This window comes from Centropristis striata, chromosome 14 (assembly GCF_030273125.1).
Source record: "Centropristis striata isolate RG_2023a ecotype Rhode Island chromosome 14, C.striata_1.0, whole genome shotgun sequence".
NCBI lineage: Eukaryota > Metazoa > Chordata > Actinopteri > Perciformes > Serranidae > Centropristis > Centropristis striata.
In genome coordinates this window covers 3,952,698-3,971,441 of record NC_081530.1, presented here as the reverse complement: position 1 = coordinate 3,971,441, position 18,744 = coordinate 3,952,698, and the positions used below count along the sequence as shown (strand labels likewise).

Here is an 18,744-nt window from a genome sequence, read left to right as displayed (position 1 = left end):
TGTCTCCTCTTACGCCTGCTGAAAGGTATCTGAAAATATGCTTGCTGAAAAAAAACATCCTCCCATCTCCATCCCTCTCCGTTTGCAAGGGTAACAAACAAATCTGAAAAGGGAGTATCGCAGGTTAGTGTAGTTATAAAGCCGGAAAGTAAATAAAAGGTTTGAGTGAGCTGTTAATGGCACAATGACGCAGGCTGTTAACCTTTCATGATCTGTTCCTCTTATCCCTCTCTGTCTCATCTCCAGGAGGGTCCACATCTCTTCAGTGACGCTGGAGCATTTGAAGGGCTCGTACAAGGTGGAGCCTGGAAACGGGCCGAGCCGAGACTCCTACCTGAAAGAACATGCAGTGGTCACCTTCCTGGTCATCAACCCCAAGGTCAGATACCATCACCTGTATGGTTTTATACAGTCAAATACAGGTAGAAGACACTGTTAAAGAGGTTACTCTAACACAAGAAAGCACAGAGGATGTGGATTATCACTTATACCTTGATAGCATTTTGTGGTTTGATAGAGGAAGAAAACAAATGGAGAAGTATTTGTTTATTGCTCATGTCACCTCAACTCAACTGTAAGTTGTACGAATTTATAATTGTACATTGTAATAACTTTTAATCCTTACTTCCGCTAACTTCTGCAATGTGCTGAATTGGCACGATTGTAACGCCGCTATGAATGTCAGCTAATGTTGCGACCACAATTTTGAGTTAGCATTGATACGCTAATGGCTACTCTTGTAGCTGTAACAAGCAGCGCCGCTAGCATCAGTTAGCCGCTAGCATCAGTTAGCCGCTAGCTTTCGCTAATGACCGAAATTTCATCACTTTCCTGCATTTCACAACAAAGAAATAAGAGTTATCAGAACTATTGTCCCTTGTTGTGAACCCCAACTTAAAGATATAAATAACAACAACTCACCAACTTGTTTTTGAGCAGACAACTGGCTTCCTTTGTTGTGCTAACTTACATTATTGCCCTAAATGTCAATAATTTATATTTCCAAGTTTTACCAACTTAAATCACTGTTTTAGGCCAAAAAATGCAAGTTGGCTTTTTTGCAGTGTACCTCTTTCACACCAGTGACCAGGGTTATCTGACCCATGTTCAACCCTTATATTGTCAGTCAACAAGTGTTGATCCCTGTTCCCATGACGATTAAGATATTACCTGGGTCACAACATATTGCTGCTGTTCTTAGCAATCCAAAGTTAACTTCAATAAAGTGTTTGAAAGCCCAGTGAATGAGTCAAAATGTGCGGTCCCAAAGCTAAAAGGATATTTTTCTTGAAACGTTGATGATTTTGGAGTTACATGATGTTCACACAGAAGCAAAGATATTTGTATTCACGCAGCATAATCCTGCACATGTCATCATTTGTGATCCAGTTTGAACAGTTGTTGTCAGTTTGCAGCAGCAGTGCATGTTTTGAGTCAGAACTTGGGTATTCATGTCATTTATAGTAGACACAATGAGCTAGAATGCAAAAATATGAGGGTTTATTTTAGGATTCATGGACAACAAGACTGCTTCACAAACATTTCCATGTGCAGGCCAGGTTTACACAAACAATCCCACGCCACCTTCGCATCCTGCCAAGAGCACTGTAAGCAGCTAAACAAAATGACAATGTCAAGTATAGCAAAAATAATACTGCTGTGCAGTGAACCAGTGACAGTATGTTATCAAATGAGCAACATCTCTGCAGGTGTTGAGTCTCCCTCCTGAAAGAAGATTATGTTTAAAGTCCCTTTTCGCTCCTTGAGGTTCTGAGTGGACTGAAACAAAGTGCAGCTCCTGCTGTCAAACCAGGACATAAAGGGCTGGTTGAGGACATTTTAGAGACTTGCCTCTTCAGTGAACTTTCGGCTGAGAATATCTCTATATAGAATATTTAGTTGGCATCTAGTCTTTGACTTGGCAAAGAAAAACCGTGCTTAACAGTCCTCTGCCTTTCTAATCCCTCCATAACTTGGCAATGATGCACCCACCCCCTTAAATAACTGCACTCAGGCATCCAGTGTTCACGATCTGCTTGCTTCATAGACCTCAGGGTTCTGAGTGGCATCTCTTTTCTGAAGAATTAAGGCCTTTTTGCTTTCAAGTGCATCTTTTGAAAATGCCACCAGTGACACAAAAAGACACATTTTTTTTCCAGCATTGATTCCTCCAAATCTGCTCCTTTGGCTCCTTTTCGTCTTCTCCTTTTCTGTCTTCTGATTCTTCTCCAAAGAGCTTGACCAAGGATTGGTAGCTCTCCCAGTTCTCATAGAGCAGATTCCCAACTCGGTAGCAGCATATTCCAGTTTCTGTTGAAGCAATGTGTTATTTTCAGACGATCCTCCCCCAAAAACCGATCCCTAGGTCGCTTGTCTAAGCGGCTTATAACAATCTGTATTTAAATTTATTGTTAGGTAACAACCTCTAGTGGTTGGAGTTATCATGGAAGGACCAAAATAGTAAGACATGTGATGTAAAGAGCAACAAAGTCGGTAGAGGGAGGAACTGGATTAGAGGGTAGGAACAAATGACCTTTGTGGTTGTTTGTGTTGGGGTATCCAATCTTTATTGAACTGACATAAAAAGTTCAGTGATTGTTATCCATCACAATGTCAGGTAGTCATCTATCTATATATGGGATGTATAGGAATATACAATATTTTGACACAGTTGTTGCTATATCTTCTTCACCTATGGTTCCATTTAGCAAAAGAGCAATCATTCAAGCTTAGGCCTGTCACGATAACAATTTTTGGTAACGCTTTATATTAAGGTCCGTGTAATAACCATTAATTAACAAGTAATAAGGCCCTTGTAAGTCCTTACAAGATGCTTATTAACATTATTGTGTGTTTATAAGCTTATATAAGTGTTAATAATGGCATTACAAACACCCATAACCCACCCATTATGTCTTTGCCATGCCTTTATTAATCTTATTTTGTTTGCTTATTTATATTAAAATATACTTTATTGCTCATCTATTATAAGTTAACTATAAGTTAACTATGCTTTTTGCAACTATCGGATCTAAAGCGAGAACAATGCCTTATTACATGTTAATTAATGGTTATTAAGGACCTTATTATAAAGCGTTACCCAATTTTTTTAGGGCGATATATTTTCCCGGAAACTATGACCAGGTACATGGAGAACAGTTAGAGAACAGTATTTTGGGGTCTCTCTGTCAGTGAATGGACAGATTATTATTGTGTGTGTGTGTGTGTGTATGTGTGTGTGTGTGTGTGTGTGTGTGTGTGTGTGTGTGTGTGAGAGAGAGCCCTGCCTCCCCACAAGTTGACTAACAGGAGAGGGAATGTTGGAACTTATGTAAACAAACATGCATGTAAACGACAATTTATCGAGTCCGGAAAAATGATCGTGTCCATTTTTGTTTAATCGAATGATCAGTCGATATATTGATTATCGTGACAGGCCTATTCAAGCTGCATGTTATCAGCTCTTAATAGCACTCTGTTCTTGCTTGTATATCAGTGCATTTGATTGACAATCAACCTGATGCATGTTTTTTATTTTCTTTCTTGTTTACCATTCATGAATACAGACTAGAAAAAGAGTGGAGAGACGTAATTTACTGTAACACTCTGAGCCCGACAGCAATTAGGCAGTTAAGCCTCTGGGTGTTTGAATTGTCTTCTAACAGCACACCATTATGACTGTATGGGCTGTCTCAAGATGCTACTCTGTGTCCTTTATTTACTGTAATGGAAATGGGTTATATCTATGAATCAATATCCTACCAGATATTGGAAAAAGGCTGTGGGTGTTCGCTGACATTTTCAAGAAGCCCTGAATGTATCAAGGCCAAATATGGAGTGTGGATCACAGGAGGTGTCATCTCCACTGTCATTGTCATTGATCGTCACTGTCAGAGCTGTTCAGCACACCCGCAGGAAATGAACACCACCATTACGGACAAAGTCTTTTTCAATGCTTATTGGCTTTTGTGCCATGTCTGGTTAGTCACAGTCTTTATCACCAAAGAACATCATGCCACGAATCTTTACGAGCATTTACTCCATTCTGACATAAATGTTAACTATCATAGTGTATGAATTTACAGAGTCAGTAATGAAGTGCTGTGGTCAGAGAGAAGCACTCAGCATACTGGCCAAAGTGAAAGGAGTGCTGTGTTGTTCTTTAAAATAGTTTTAAGTAGCTCAAAACATTGACAGATCACCGATGTCATGATCTCTCAATTGACCACTGTAAGCAAAATTCCCAGTCCGCTTTATTTCCAAATGGACTGCTGTTTATTTTCTACACTTTTATTATTTTTATATTTATTATCTTGGCGTTGTTGACATAAAATTGTATTTTTGTACAATAATATATCTTTGATCATATATAAAGTGTCACTCATGTATGCAAAATATTAAACAAAATATGTACACATTTTTTGTTAATTGCTCTTGGGGGCCCCCTAGTGGCCACGGGGCCCTAAGCAGTCGCTTAGTTAGCTTATGCTCTGTTGGGTCATTGTCATGTCAATATCAATAGTCACCTGTGTCCTTTTCTTTTCCCGTTCCAGTCTGAGAGGCACAGCCCGCTGCTGGGCGTGCGCTCCCGTCCCTCTCTGGATGGCGGGAAGATGAGGGCGTCCGTCAGAATGACCCGATACCTGGAGTCCTGGGGCGCTGCCAAGCCCTTCGCCAACCTCCACCATCGAGACAGCATGACCACAGACAACGGCAAGATCAACACAACTGTAAGTACTAAACAGCGCTTATCTCTCAAAAATGGTGAAACGAGCTCCCTACCGACATCAGGACCTCAGACAGCCTGGACATCTTCCGCCGCAGGCTGAAGACCAACAATAAACAATCAACAAACAATCTCTTCCAACAATACCTCGGTTAAGTCATGGTCACCTAACATATACACTACCGGTCAAAAGTTTTAGAACACCCCAATTATTCCGTTTTTTTTATTGAAATTCAAGCAGTTCACGTCAAATGAACAGCTTGAAAGAGTTCAGAGGTAAGTGGTGAACTGCCAGAGGTAAATAAAAAAAGGTAAGGTTAACCAAAACTGAAAAATAATGTACATTTCAGAATTATACAAGTACGGTAGGCCTTTTTCAGGGAACAAGAAATGGGTTAACAACTTAACTCTATGGAGTCTTGGGCTATTTTGTCTATTTTTTAATTATTTTCATGTCTTTGTAAGTCATTTTGTGTCTTTTTTTGGTCATTTTGTGTCTTTTTTTGTCATTTTGTGTCTTTTGGTGTCTTTTTTTGGTCATTTTGTGTCTTTTTTTGGTCATTTTGTGTCTTTTTTTAGTCCTTTAGTCCAACATAAAATGTTACTTTGAATCTTTTTTTTACTTTCAAAACACTATCATGCTCAATAAAGAATTTTAAATGTTGCAAATGTGCATTCATTTCAGAGTACACTGAGACATTAAACTGCATAATTTTCAATTAAATTCTGGAAAAGTTGGTGTGTTCTAAAACTTTTGACCAGTAGTGTATATTAAAAAAAAAAAAAAAGCTCTTATTCTTTTCTCTTCTTTTCTTCTTTAACATATAGCACTCCTTTAGTGATGACAGTTAGCTCTTAAAGTTATGTACTTACTTGATTCCTGTGGTCTATGTCTAGTACCATCAGGTTTAATGCACTTATTGTAAGTCGCTTTGGACAAAAGCGTCTGCTAAATGACATGTAATGTAACATACACACACAGCTGCTAGTCATTAATACACTGATGGTCTGATTCCTGTTTCAGGATGTTCCAATGGGACAATACCACTTCCAGAAACGAGAAAGGTTAAGGTCCTTACAGCATCTCAGCACATATACACAAGCACTTTTATTCTGTCTCCGTGTTTGAATCTGTCCTTTCCTTCTATCGATCCCAGGTCCAAATCTCAAAGGAGGAGGTTCGAGGAGGAACTCAATGAGCGAATGATTCGCACCATCGATGGCATCAATTCGCAGAAGTAAGCATCACGTAAACATCGCTCTTCACAGGTCACTTCAGATAAAAGGTTCTTAATGTAGTCGAAGCGTAGCAGTCAGCGTTTACACCCGGAGGAGACATCTTCAGAAGATCTCTGATCAGGGACGGGGATTAAGAGCCACATTAATACGAGCCAGCCGTCACTCTGTTTGTCACTGTTAGTAGAGAATCCGCTCTGTAACGTCAGTCACAGAAAATTATACTGTGATATTGAGCTTCAAGATAAAGAAAACTCTCTCTTTCTTTCTCAAATTACAGTGGACTAACTTGATTATTTTTTTTGCCAACATTATCTTTATTGAGTTTTCAAAATGTTTCCAAAATACATAAATATACAGAAATAAGAGTGCTCTCACAACAAAGGAGACATCAGGGGCAACTAAATTATTGTCCAGCATTTAGATTGTCCTTCCTTGAAAATCAGGAATGTATGAGATAACATAGAGCAACACTTAGGTGAAAGTACAAATATAAAATACAAACAAACAAAAAACAGAAAACAAAACAAAAAACAAAACCCAAAAACAAACAAAAAGGGTTAGAAGAGAAACAATAACCAATAACAATAACCATAATAAGAAGAAGAAGAAGAAGAAGAATTTGCCCAGGTTATTTCACTATTTAGCATGGTTCAAAAATACAAATGCAGATGTACAATTCACACAGGATAAAGAAATCACATATCAAAAATCTACACTCTCCATATATTCCATAAAAGGACCCCAAATGTTTTGAAATAGTGATAGTTTCCCTTTTATAATATATGTTATCTTCTCCTAGGTAAAGTTGTGGATATTTCCTTAACCCAGTTGATGAGTTTTGGTTTGCTGGTGCTCCTCCATGAGAGTGCTATGACTCTTTTTGCAAGCAGTAAGCATAAATCCAGAGCAGTGATTATTTTTCTAGGCATGTGATGTCTATCAGGATATAAACCTAGAATAAATAGTTTAGGGTGAAGGACTAATTTTATACCTAATATAGTCTCTAAAGCTTGTTTAATCTCCCGCCAGAACTGTTGGACTTTACTGCATTCCCAGACACAGTGGAAAAACTTCCCCTTCTCCTCTCCACACAACTTGATTATTTTAACCTTTTGCTATGTCCAGTAAAAGTGAAACGTACAGCATTTTGCTTGTTATGTTTGTTAAATGATGATTTCAAGTAAAGGCAGCAAACAAAAGTCAGTCTAAGAGCGTAATGTATATATGTATTGCCATCTATTTTGTTACTCATGAAACAACAAGAAAAAGCTCTTTTGCTTTACTCACTTGCAAAAAAGCTGTTCTCTTAGGACGTTTAATAAAATCAAAGCTATTTAAAATTGTAATAATCAAAGGCAATAAAGAGTAAGACATTAGCGGTAAGACTTTACAATAACCATCATTTATAAACGGTAAACAGATAGTTTATTATGTTTAATAATCATTTATAAACCGGATATAGATCATTTAGAATGGTAAATACATAATGTATTAATGTTGAACTAACTACATCATTTATAAATGCTTAGATATATGGTATATTAATGTAAGTTTACAGTTAATTTACCATTAACAAACAATTACATTATAATTATTTGGTTTATTAATAGTTTTAGTTGCACTCATTTTAACATTTTTAACACCATATTAAGTGTGTCAATGATTTTAAAATGATTCATATACCTTTAAGAAATTGGTTGAAAACATTTAACGATTAAATATGTATATAACACTTTGTAAATGGTTAATAATTGGTTTATAAACCATCTATTAACATTATTTAGTTGGTTATTGTAAAGTGTTACGACATTAGCATTAATAATAATTCATAAATGAATATTTGGTTCGTTACAGCACCATGAAGGATTAGAGAATAGCTTTCAGAAACCACATAACACCACCCAGAACCTGGTCCCTGTGCACCGTCTGAATCTGCCTGCTTCTCTCTTGTGTCTGCAGACAGTGGTTGAAGTCTGAGGACATCCAGAGAATCTCATTGTTCTTTCACAACAAAGCTCTGGAGAAAGAGGTAGGCGAATGCATACAAAACACCTGCCAGCATTGTTCACTGGGGAAACAAATCAATGGAATTGTATAGTTGTCGGTGAAGCAGGAGTTGTTAACCCTTTGATGCACAACATGGGTCTAAAGCATGGGTCTCAAACTCGCGGCCCGCGGGCCAATTGCGGCCCTCATGTTGATATTTTGTGGCCCCCACCTTGATATGAAAGTTTAATGTGAGTTTTATATGAATGGCACTTTACCGTGTTATGTGTGGAAGGTCCCTTTAATTACTTTTTTAGGTCATTTTGTCTTTTTTTTGGTAATTTTGTGTCTCTTTTTTAATAATTGTGTGTCTTTTTTTAGTAATTGTGTGTCTTTTTTGGTAATTCTGTGTCTTTTTTTGGTCATTTTGTTTCTTTTTTAAGTAATTCTTTTGTCTTTTGGGGTCATTTTGCGTCTTTTTTTTAAATAATTTTGTCTTTTTTGGGTCATTTTGTGTCTTTTCTGGTCATGCTGTGTCTTTTTAAAGTAATTTAGTGTTTTTTTCAGTCATTTTGTGTCTTTTTTTGATCATTTATGTCTTTTTTTTGTAATTTTGTGTCTTTTTTAAGTTTTTTTTTCTGTCATTTTGTGTCTTTTTTTGTCATTTTGATACTGCCTCCAGCGGCCCCCAGGTAATTTGAGTTCGAGACCCCTGGTCTAAAGTGACCCGACTGAGTTTTTAATTTTCTATATCTTCGCAATAAATTAATTTCATCATTCAGTACTCCAGGTTTTCCTCAATCAATTTGTTTTTCATCATCATACATCCTAATTTTTTGTTTTTCATTTTTTACTTTTTGAATAGAAACCCTTTTTGTATCACTACGCTTCTAATGCACAACATGGGTCAAAAATTTTCATTATGGGGGTATCCTCAAAATGTCGCACCCAATTTCCCTCTTGTTTTGCCTTCTCTCAACAGTACAGATCCACAACATTACCAGCCTTCAAGTATTACGTGACCTGCGCCTGCCTCATATTCTGCTGTATATTCATCGTGCAGGTCCTCGTCTTGCCCAAGTAAGTCTGCACGCCCTCGCCGGATTTACATTGCACGGTTCCTGTAGCATCAGCAAAGTCTCGCTGTGGAAGTAGGTTGATGTGAAAAAGCCATTTGATGCCAGCTGTCTCCTCACCAGGACCTCGCTTAAATTAAAGGAGACGGAGGAGCAAGAGGCAGAATGCTAAAAAGCAGATTGAGATGAAAGGGCAGCATGTCTGCGAGTGATTATAGATCAGGTGATTCAAAGTGTGTCGCCTCTTTAATGGCGAGGGGAGAAATTCATAGTCATGCTAATTTACTGCCTCTGGGAGCCAAAAGGTGTAATTCAGCATCTGAGAGGCCATCGATTGTCCCATTCACCTCTCCCTCACTCTCTTTATCTTGGCTCTGTGTGTCGCGGCATCGCTCCGCATATTTAGACGTGACATCATCTGTTTTATGGTAGGGATCCTTAAATCAGCCGTACTGTGTTCCTCCATAGAAAATGTGATACATGAGCCTAACTGCATTACAGAGCACATGCAGTATGCTAGTGTAGCATCCACGGTTCTGCTTACTCAGAGTAAATAGATTGCAGGTCTGAGGGAGAATACATTAGAACCAGCATTACATTTATTGCACAGGATGGCACTGCATAGGACCGAGAGGTGCCAAGAGGATTTAGAGTAACGTGTGTGTGTGTGTGTGTGTGTGTGTGTTGCAGAACTGCTGTGCTGGGGATCTCCTTTGGCCTGGCGTTCCTGCTGTTGGCTTTGATCCTGCTCCTATGCTTCGCTGGTCACATTCTGGTGGGTTTTCATGGATTTATCAGTGAATACACTTGGCAAATACAGTCATGGACAAAATTATTAGACCGCCCTTGTTTCTTCTATTTCTTGTTCACTTTATTGCGAGGTACAACTAAAGATACATTTGTTTGGACAAATATAATAGCTGATAAGACTTTAATTTAAGAGCTGATATCTAGACATTTAACATGGTTTTCTTGATAATAACCAAAATCATTATCAAGAAAACCATGGAAAATGGCTTTTTCTTTAGTTTAATAATTCTGTTTTCATAGATTTGTTTTCTATATGCAGATGACAGAGCAATTTTCCTACAGGTTTATATCATAGACTGTACATATAACAATTGACAAGACAGCTCCCCAAAACTGAAACCAAAACATCTGGCTACAGTATAGGTCAATTACATGACAACTGTGTTTTTCCCCAAAGATGGTTTCTGTCATTTTATGTTACATTACATTACATGTCATTTAGCAGACGCTTTTGTCCAAAGCGACTTACAATAAGTGCATTCAACATGCACTGTGCATTATGTTGTTGTTACTACTCTAATGCATGTTCAAGTGTTTATTTCTTCTTCTTTTTTCCTGATAAGTTTGGTTAACATTACTTATTTGATTCTAGAAAAAAGGGGCGTGGCATCATAATTTACAGCTTACACATAAAGTGGAGATGCCATCTTTTAGTACAGTCTATGATTGATCATTGTTCTGAATGTGGGTTCCCATTCTGATACAATTTCCATGCACCAAAAAACATACAGAAATTTTTATTTTTTTGTATTTTAGGTGTATATAGATAAGGAACTATAAACCTCAAATTACTTCAGTCTCTCTCCATTTTCAGCATTAGTTTGTGTCTAACTTTTAATCACCTGTACATGATTGTATGCATTCACTACTAGTCTTCCTATTTTGTCTCTTTTGATTGTGGAAATCATGGAGCAACCAGTAAGCAAATCACAAGATAAGAACACAACCTTTCATAAATTTTGCTCTTGTGGTAACTGTCTCAGCTTTTTGAGATTTAGGCCCCGTTCGCACGAGGACGCTCGCGGGTAAAAACGACAAAATATTTTATCGGAAGTGCCTTTCGTTTAGACGGTGACAGCGTTTTTGGGGCTTAGAGACGCAAAAATCTGAAACCACCCTCCGAAGTGGAAAAGTTAAATCCTCTCCTCCGTAGCGTGTCGTCTACACTGACAAGACACAAAACTCTGATCTGATCTGCTCACGTCACGTATGTGTTTACGTCACATACATGCTCCAGTACAGGAAAATAAACAAACGTGGGATTATTTCCATGCGTCGGACCTTCAAGCTGCTCTGGCAGCTCTAATAAACTTACAGGAGTCTTTCCACCAAATGTACAGGATATGTACAGAGAGTATTAGTGAACAGAGAAGGATCTGGAATTACCTCCATCACATTCTGGATGCAGCGATTGGTCGGAGGCGAGCCAGACGGCTGTGAACGAGACCTGGGAGATCTAGTGATGGTGGAGAACTTTGTGGAAGGAGTAGCTGATGAAAATGTGTGGCGTGAAAACTTCTGCATGCCCAAAGATGCTCTTATGGCTTTAAGTGATGCCGCCTGGCTGCATACAATTGAATTTCACACACTTTTGCGTCACCGTATGCAGCAGATTTCCTCCCGAAAACGCTCGTCTAAACGAGGAATAAAAAGTGAAAACGCGACGCCACTTTTGCGTCTTCTGTTGAGACCGTCCTCGTGTGAACGGGGCCTTAGTTACCATTTTTGGCCTGTTGGTCCATGACTAAAACGTGTGAAGGAATACATCCTTTCCTTTTCTGTCGCCTGAAGTAATTTCTCTAGACAGCAGTCTATTATCTGCAATACATAAATCTTCCATTTCATTCTACACATTTTATTTCCACCGTAGTATAGCTTAACAAGTTCCCCATTTTAGTGAAACTGAGCAAAATATAAATAAGTAACTAATAGAAAATACTGCAAAGTGAATGCATTAGTGCTACCACTGTCTTTTGTGTCAGCACACCTCACATGGGCAACCACCATTATCATCAGCTCTCTTTTGCAAAGTCAAAAACCACCTAAAGTGAATGCAAAAACCTAAATCAAAATAAAATGAATGAATAGAAATACTGCTAATGACAAATGGCCCAGTTATCTTTTCTTGTCTGCTGACCAGATGATCCCATCTTCAGCTGCAGCCATTCTATATGAGCTGATCTACCTTTTATTTCGCTTCATCCATCAAGTCACTGCTGTGGTTCGTTATCCAACACAAATGGATGGATGGGTGTTATTTACAAGCTGCTTCAGCTACCTGTCACAAGTGTTTTATGGAGAATCAATGAAGGATTTCTCCCCTAAGAGCCTATTTTCCTCCTTGCTGCTTCTCAAGAGAGTATTATCACCCAATAAGAGGGTCACTTCTTATTAATGGGGAGTTGTCTGTAACAATCAACATGGGGAAGCCAAACGCAGGACAAAGGGTCAGAGAATGGACTGGATAAAAGAAACAGTTTATTGACTGGGTTCCAGGGGCTGAAGGTGGAGAAGGAAGAGGGGAGCTGGTGGCTGGTGGAGCGTGGCGGAGCAGTGAATAGGAAGGAAGTGATTCTATGGCGAAGAGAGAGGCAGAGTTAGGGACGAACCAGAACAAACAGAGATAATACACAATTCAACAGGCCAGAGACGTGATCTACACTGTAAAAAAAAAAAAACGTTGTTTTTACGGTAAAAAACTGGCAGCTGTGGTTGCCAGAACGTTACCGTAATAAATATGGTGCAACTTTTTTCTAATATTACGGTAAAAAGATATTGACACTGTTGATTTCACGTTTAAGATTGTATTTATTTTAATTTTTTACCGTATGAATAAAAGGTTTTTCCATCAAAAGATTTGACATATAATTGACAAGAAAATACTTTATAAATGCCGCATAAATTAAAGATTTTACCATTAAATATTACAGTATATTTCTGTTAGAGATATGGTGTTTAGTACATTTAACAGTGAGAAAAAGTATTTTACAAAAAATAAATGCAAAAATTACAGTGATGCTTTTTGTTACAAACACGGTGCCAATGTATTTTACAGTAATAGAGTAATTTTTTTTAAAATTTAAAACCTGTAAAAATACTGTTCTGGCTGATTTATACATTTATACATTGTTTAATTGTTACTGAAACTGAATTAACTCATTTATCATTTTACGGTCTTTTACTGTCATGGTTTAGCAGTTTTTCACCGTAAAACCTACAGACATTTTTTACAGTGTATCTGAACCGGGACTGATGCACTGCAGAGTAGACGAGGAGATGGATTGCAGGTGTGCGGCTTGGAACAGGCTGAAAGGCAATCAGGGAGCTGAGAAAGAAAAAAAAATGATGGGCATCACACCCACATCACAGACAAACAAAGACAAACACACACACACACACACGAGGAGTTCGGAAGACACAAGAATAAGGGAAAACACGACAAATTACTAACTAGTTTTCAGGCCTCCACCAAGGCCATGCCATATCTTGCAATGCTAACGAAAGTGAAAAATAAATTGTGAGTCAGCCCCCGATTTAGATCTGCTCCAATATGTCATGTTTTTTTTCCCTTGGCAGTAGTTTTTAAAAAAATCATAATTCTGCTGAAAAACAGACAAACAAACAAACCTCCAGTAACTAGGGATATGGCCATTGCCTTGGCATTGTCAATAATTAGTATAATTTGCCATGGCCCAGATATCAGCTTTATACACTTCTTTCATAAGAACAGACATAAAGATTGCGTTTTGTGGGTTTGTGCTAACCATCAATTTAACACTCAACATGTTCTCAATAAAAGCTGCAGTGGTTATTGGGGAAAGAGCACACAATTGACTAATGAAAAAGCCATGTGTGCTAGAGTTCATGTGCTGGTTGTGTAAGTTTGTTTTTAATGATGCTTGTTATAGTTAATGGACATGCTGTGCTCATTTGTGAAAGAGCACATTACATGGTTATTGTCAAAAGGCACATTTCTTAGAAATGTCTTTTCAAGTCCAATGGGCTTAGCTGTTGCTAGGAAGAAAGCAGAACAGCAAGCATAAGAGAGAACATCTGCTGGACCTAAAAAAAAACTGGCACAATCAGATAATCATATCAGAATCATTTCATGTTCTTGTGTCTATTCAGCAAATTTGGTGAACGACCCTAGTTTCATGTATTTAATGACTCAGGTGTGAGAGTTACAGTTTCAGCCCTCACATTGAAATATGAACATCCTGTCCCAAAAGCTGAGAAACAAGAGAATGGAAAGGAAGTGACACCATTTCTTGGATTTAAATATAACTAATAGAAGAAGCTTTTTCAGTCAAAACTCAAGTTTGACCTTTCAGTCAAGCAAAAATCAGATTACACACTAGTCCGACAGCAAGAAGGCCAGCCTAGTGTCCATCTACAGCCTTTTATTTTGGGCAGCTCTTGAAAACTTGGTCCGAGATTTACTCTTGTCTGGCGGACTCTTACTCGGTCACTCTCGCCTTCGTTTCGGCCTCTTTGCTTGTCTTCAAATTCAGTTAGTTTTAATTAGTTTTTAGAGTGAGTTTGCTAGTTTTAGTTTAGTTTTTATTTTTTGAAAATGCTTAGTTTTAGTTTAGTTTTTATTAGTTTTAGTGTTAGTTTTAGTTTTTTTGTAATGGGCTATATGTTGGGTGCGTGATTCAAAGTGGTCATAATAAATTTTGCCTTTATTTCCTTTGGTTTATCCATCTCAGCCCCAATAAGGTTATTAACTCTTACAGTTCCGAGTGTTTTGAATTTTGTTTCGAGTGTAGACATCCCAGTCTCAGTAAACATATTCACCATGTGTTGCATGTTCAAATAGAAACACTGAATTATGAATGAAAAAAGTTGACAAAAACGAAAACTAAGGACATTTTCACCATAATTGTAGTTAGTTTTAGTTCGTTTTGTAACCACATAATACAGTTTCAGTTAGTTAGCCAAAGCTCCTGTGCTAGTGGTGTAAACACCAACACTCCTTTATCAGGCAGCACGGCTGACTGAGCTTACTGAAAGCAGCTGCAGTTAGCAATTAGCTTGCCTTTAGCAACAAGCTTGCTGTACATCAGGAAGCTCTGTAAGTCGCAGAGTTAAGTCAGACCGGCTGGATTCATAAACAATAGAAAACAAATAACTAGAGCTGTCTCTATAGAATTCTATTTATATGGCTATCTCCATCTCTGAATCTGTTGACACACCTCATGGCCCCACTGGCGTGTTGTTACCATGACAACTAGCAGCAACCTCCAATTCTATGATTTCACATTTGATTTTAAATGAAGCACGTCCATGCGTGGCTTGTTTGTACGCACTGCAAAAAAAGAAAAGTTGGGTGAACTCAAAATTTCAAGGCAACAAACTTCAATAAAATTTTAAGTTGGACAATTAAACTAAATATTTTAAGTTTTGTTTTTGAGTTTGCTCAACTCTGAATTTCTCTGGCACGATTGTAACGCCGCTATGAAATGTCAGCTAATGTTGTGACCACAATTTTGAGTTAGCATTGATACGCTAATGGCTACTCTTGTAGCTGTAAGCATCAGTTAGCTGCTAGCATCAGTTAGCCACTAGCATCAGTTAGCCGCTAGCTTTTGCTAATGACTGAATTTCACAACAGAGAAATAAGAGTCAGCAGAACTATTGTCCCTTGTTGTGAACCCCAACTTAAATATATAAGTAACAACAACTCACAAACTTGTTTTTGAGCAGACAACTGGCTTCCTTTGTTGTGCTAACTTACATTATTGCCCTAAATGTCAGTAATTTATATTTCCAAGTTTTACCAACTTAAATCACTGTTTTAGGCCAAAAAATACAAGTTGGCTTTTTTGCAGTGTGTGATAGAAGAGTTTTGGGTCGATACTATCGGCCTTTGTTTCAATATTATGAGCCGTCCTAATTTCCACCTAACCAGTATCTTGGCATTAGTTTGAGTCACATGAGAGACCACAGAGTCCCCAGAGGAGAAAGATTATGTAGTTGTATGAGCAGGAAGTGGTTTCACTTTGAGTTGTGTAATATTTTTGTTCAGCAGAGAAGAGTGCTTTGGCTCTATCTACTGTTTGTCCCTCTTTTTTTCTGATCATTCTAATCTTTCTGTTCCTTTCCATCCTCAGCAGGGAAGGAAGGGCTCCTTCTGCTCTCTAACCTGGTTCCCCACTTCCTCCCGCATCATCGTCACCAATAATCCCTGGCTGCGATTGGTCCTCACCATGACAACCACTGCTCTCATACTTGTGATGTCAGTCTTCAATATGGTAAGAAGTCGGTACAATGATGTTTTTGGTGATATTGGGACAGTCTGGGTCAATGTTCGTCTTTTTTTAGTCATTTTGTGTCTTTTTCTTGGTCATTTTGTTTCTTTTTTTGGACATTTTGTGTCTTTTTTTAGTCATTTTGTGTCTTTTTCTTGGTCATTTTGTGTCTTTTTTGGTCATTTTGTGTCTTTTTTTGGTCATTTTGTGTCTTTTTTGGTCATTTTGTGTCTTTTTTTGGTCATTTTGTGTCTTTTTTGGTCATTTTTGTCTGGGTCAATGTATGGTTTAATGTTTGTTTAATTCATTGCAGTTTTGTGAACATGACACCAAATATAAAACTTTCTATACAATGCTCACACATAAATTACAAAAGTTGCCATTTTTGTGTCTTTTTTGGTCATTTTGTGTATTTTTTTGGTCATTTTGTGTCTTTTTTGGTCATTTTGTGTCTTTTTGTGGTCATTTTGTGTCTTTTTTGGTCATTTTTGTCTGGGTCAATGTATGGTTTAATGTTTGTTTAATTCATTGCAGTTTTATGAACATGAAACCAAATATAAAACTTCCTATACAATGCTCACACATAAATTACAAAAGTTGCCACAAGCAAGTTTGAACGGTATCAAAAATACAATAAATCTCAACCTTTCATGTGCTGTGGTTGATTGTTAAAAATAAATAAATCCAAAGAGGTAAGCGAGGCATTGAACCACTTCAAACAACAGTACGGCTGATGACACAGGCTAAAAATACACACTTCAAGGAAAAAAAAAAATTGTATTTGAAACCAAACATTATTTAATAGTTCTAACACATGAAGGACAGCCGCTTTATATTTATTAAGCCTGCTGCTGTGCTCTGCTGCTGCCTCATTTAAATAAAATAAGAAAAGTGTTTTAAATTGTAGCTTTGAAGAGAGATTTCAATTCAGTCTTCTCTATACTTGTATGCTCTCATAACTCAACCCTGTGACGTCTGAAAGGATAACATGAGAATATAGCATCTTCTCGGTCTGTGTGAGGCATTATAACCAGTTAAAAAAGTCCTTGTCGTAAGTTTAATTGATCTAACCCAGCTATTCTCAACCTTGGGGTCGGGACCCCAATTGGGGTCACGAAATGATTTCTGGGGGTCGCCAAATCATTTTGGAAGTCAGCTCTGTCTCCACTGTGTTCATGTGTTTTAGTCTTTTTCATGTGTTTAGTTCTTTTTTTGGTCATTGTGGGTTGTTTTTTTTTGTCACTTTGTGTCTTTTTTTGATCATTTTGTGTCTTTTTAGGTAATTTTGTGTATTTTTTGATCATTTTGTGGTCAATTTGTGTCTTTTTTTTATCTTTTTTTGTCTTTTTTGGTCATTTTGTTTCCTTTTTTTTGGACATTTTGTGCCTTTTTTTAGTCATTTTGTGTCTTGTTTTGGTCATTTTGTTTCCTTTTTTTTGGACATTTTGTGTCTTTTTTTTGTCATTTTGTGTCTTTTTCTTGGTCATTTTGTGTCTTTTTTGGTCATTTTGTGTCTTTTTTGGTCATTTTGTGTCTTTTTTTAGTCATTTTGTCTTTTTCTTGGTCATTTTGTGTCTTTTTTTAGTCATTTTGAGTCTTTTTCTTGGTCATTTTGTGTCTTTTTTGCTCATTTTGTGTCTTTTTTGCTCATTTTTGTCTTTTTTGATCATTTTGTGGTCAATTTGTGTGTTTTTTGGTCATTTTGTTTCCTTTTTTTGGACATTTTGTGCCTTTTTTTAGTCATTTTGTGTCTTTTTCTTGGTCATTTTGTGTCTTTTTTGCTCATTTTGTGTCTTTTTTGGGTCATTTTGTGTCTTTTTTGCTCATTTTTGTCTTTTCTGATCATGTTGTGGTCAATTTGTGTCTTTTTTGCTCATTTTGTTTCCTTTTTGTTATTTCATTCATTTGTTACTTTTTTGGGTGATCTTAACTGTGCGTGTGCGATTCTGTTCAGTGAGCGGGGGTCACGGACAACATGCATGTTAAATTGGGGGTCGCGACTCAAAAAGGTTGAGAACTACTGCCCTAACCTTTCTGTTGTGTGTGTTAGTTCTTCGTGGAGGACCCTGGAGGATCCATCGAGGACGTCCTGGCAACTTCTCCTCCTGTGAATCTAACGAATGACAGCCTGCTGGAATATCTGGAAGAGAGCTCAGTAGAAAACAAGTTTTATCTGCCAGTGAGTACAATCAGGAGAAGTCAACAACCCAGGCTGTGCTGCCAAGTTGCATGAAAATAGGGTCAGTAGTTTTCCAGACAGATCAAGCTGAAACGTGACCTCCATGAGCAGAACACAACAGAACACTTTTATCTTCACCTGCAAAAATAGAAGTATTTTGAACTAATGTACACTGTAAAAAAAAAACGTGTTGTTTTTACGGTAAAAAACCGGCAGCTGTGGTTGCCAGAACTTTACCGTAATAAATACGGTAGAACTTTTTTTAATATTACGATTGATTTCACGTTTAAGATTGCCATTTTATTCAATTTTTTACTGTATAAATAAAAGGTTTTTCCATCAAAAGAAACACTGTTTTGCCATATAATTGACAAGCAAATACTTTTTACAAAAGATAAATGCAAAAATGACAGTGGCGGCTTGTATATATATTACATTAATTACATATTACAGTGTATTTTACACTGGAGTAATGTA

At 37.4% G+C, this 18,744-nt stretch overlaps 1 protein-coding gene across 3 annotated transcripts in view; it reads left to right on the top strand.

The window, feature by feature from the left end:
- The window catches only part of adcy2b (adenylate cyclase 2b (brain)), an 85,315-nt gene that overhangs the window by 47,728 nt on the left and 18,843 nt on the right, over nucleotides 1-18,744 (top strand). The window contains exons 9-17 of one of the 3 annotated variants that reach the window (XM_059349655.1): nucleotides 247-379; nucleotides 4,554-4,730; nucleotides 5,751-5,791; nucleotides 5,884-5,964; nucleotides 7,925-7,994; nucleotides 8,934-9,031; nucleotides 9,718-9,802; nucleotides 15,951-16,091; nucleotides 18,139-18,267. In XM_059349655.1, coding sequence (XP_059205638.1) covers nucleotides 247-379; nucleotides 4,554-4,730; nucleotides 5,751-5,791; nucleotides 5,884-5,964; nucleotides 7,925-7,994; nucleotides 8,934-9,031; nucleotides 9,718-9,802; nucleotides 15,951-16,091; nucleotides 18,139-18,267 — 955 coding nt within the window. Of the gene's footprint in view, nucleotides 1-246; nucleotides 380-4,553; nucleotides 4,731-5,750; nucleotides 5,798-5,883; nucleotides 5,965-7,924; nucleotides 7,995-8,933; nucleotides 9,032-9,717; nucleotides 9,803-15,950; nucleotides 16,092-18,138; nucleotides 18,268-18,744 lie in introns of all 3 variants that reach the window. The other 2 variants (XM_059349654.1, XM_059349653.1) reach the window with 2 other exon arrangements.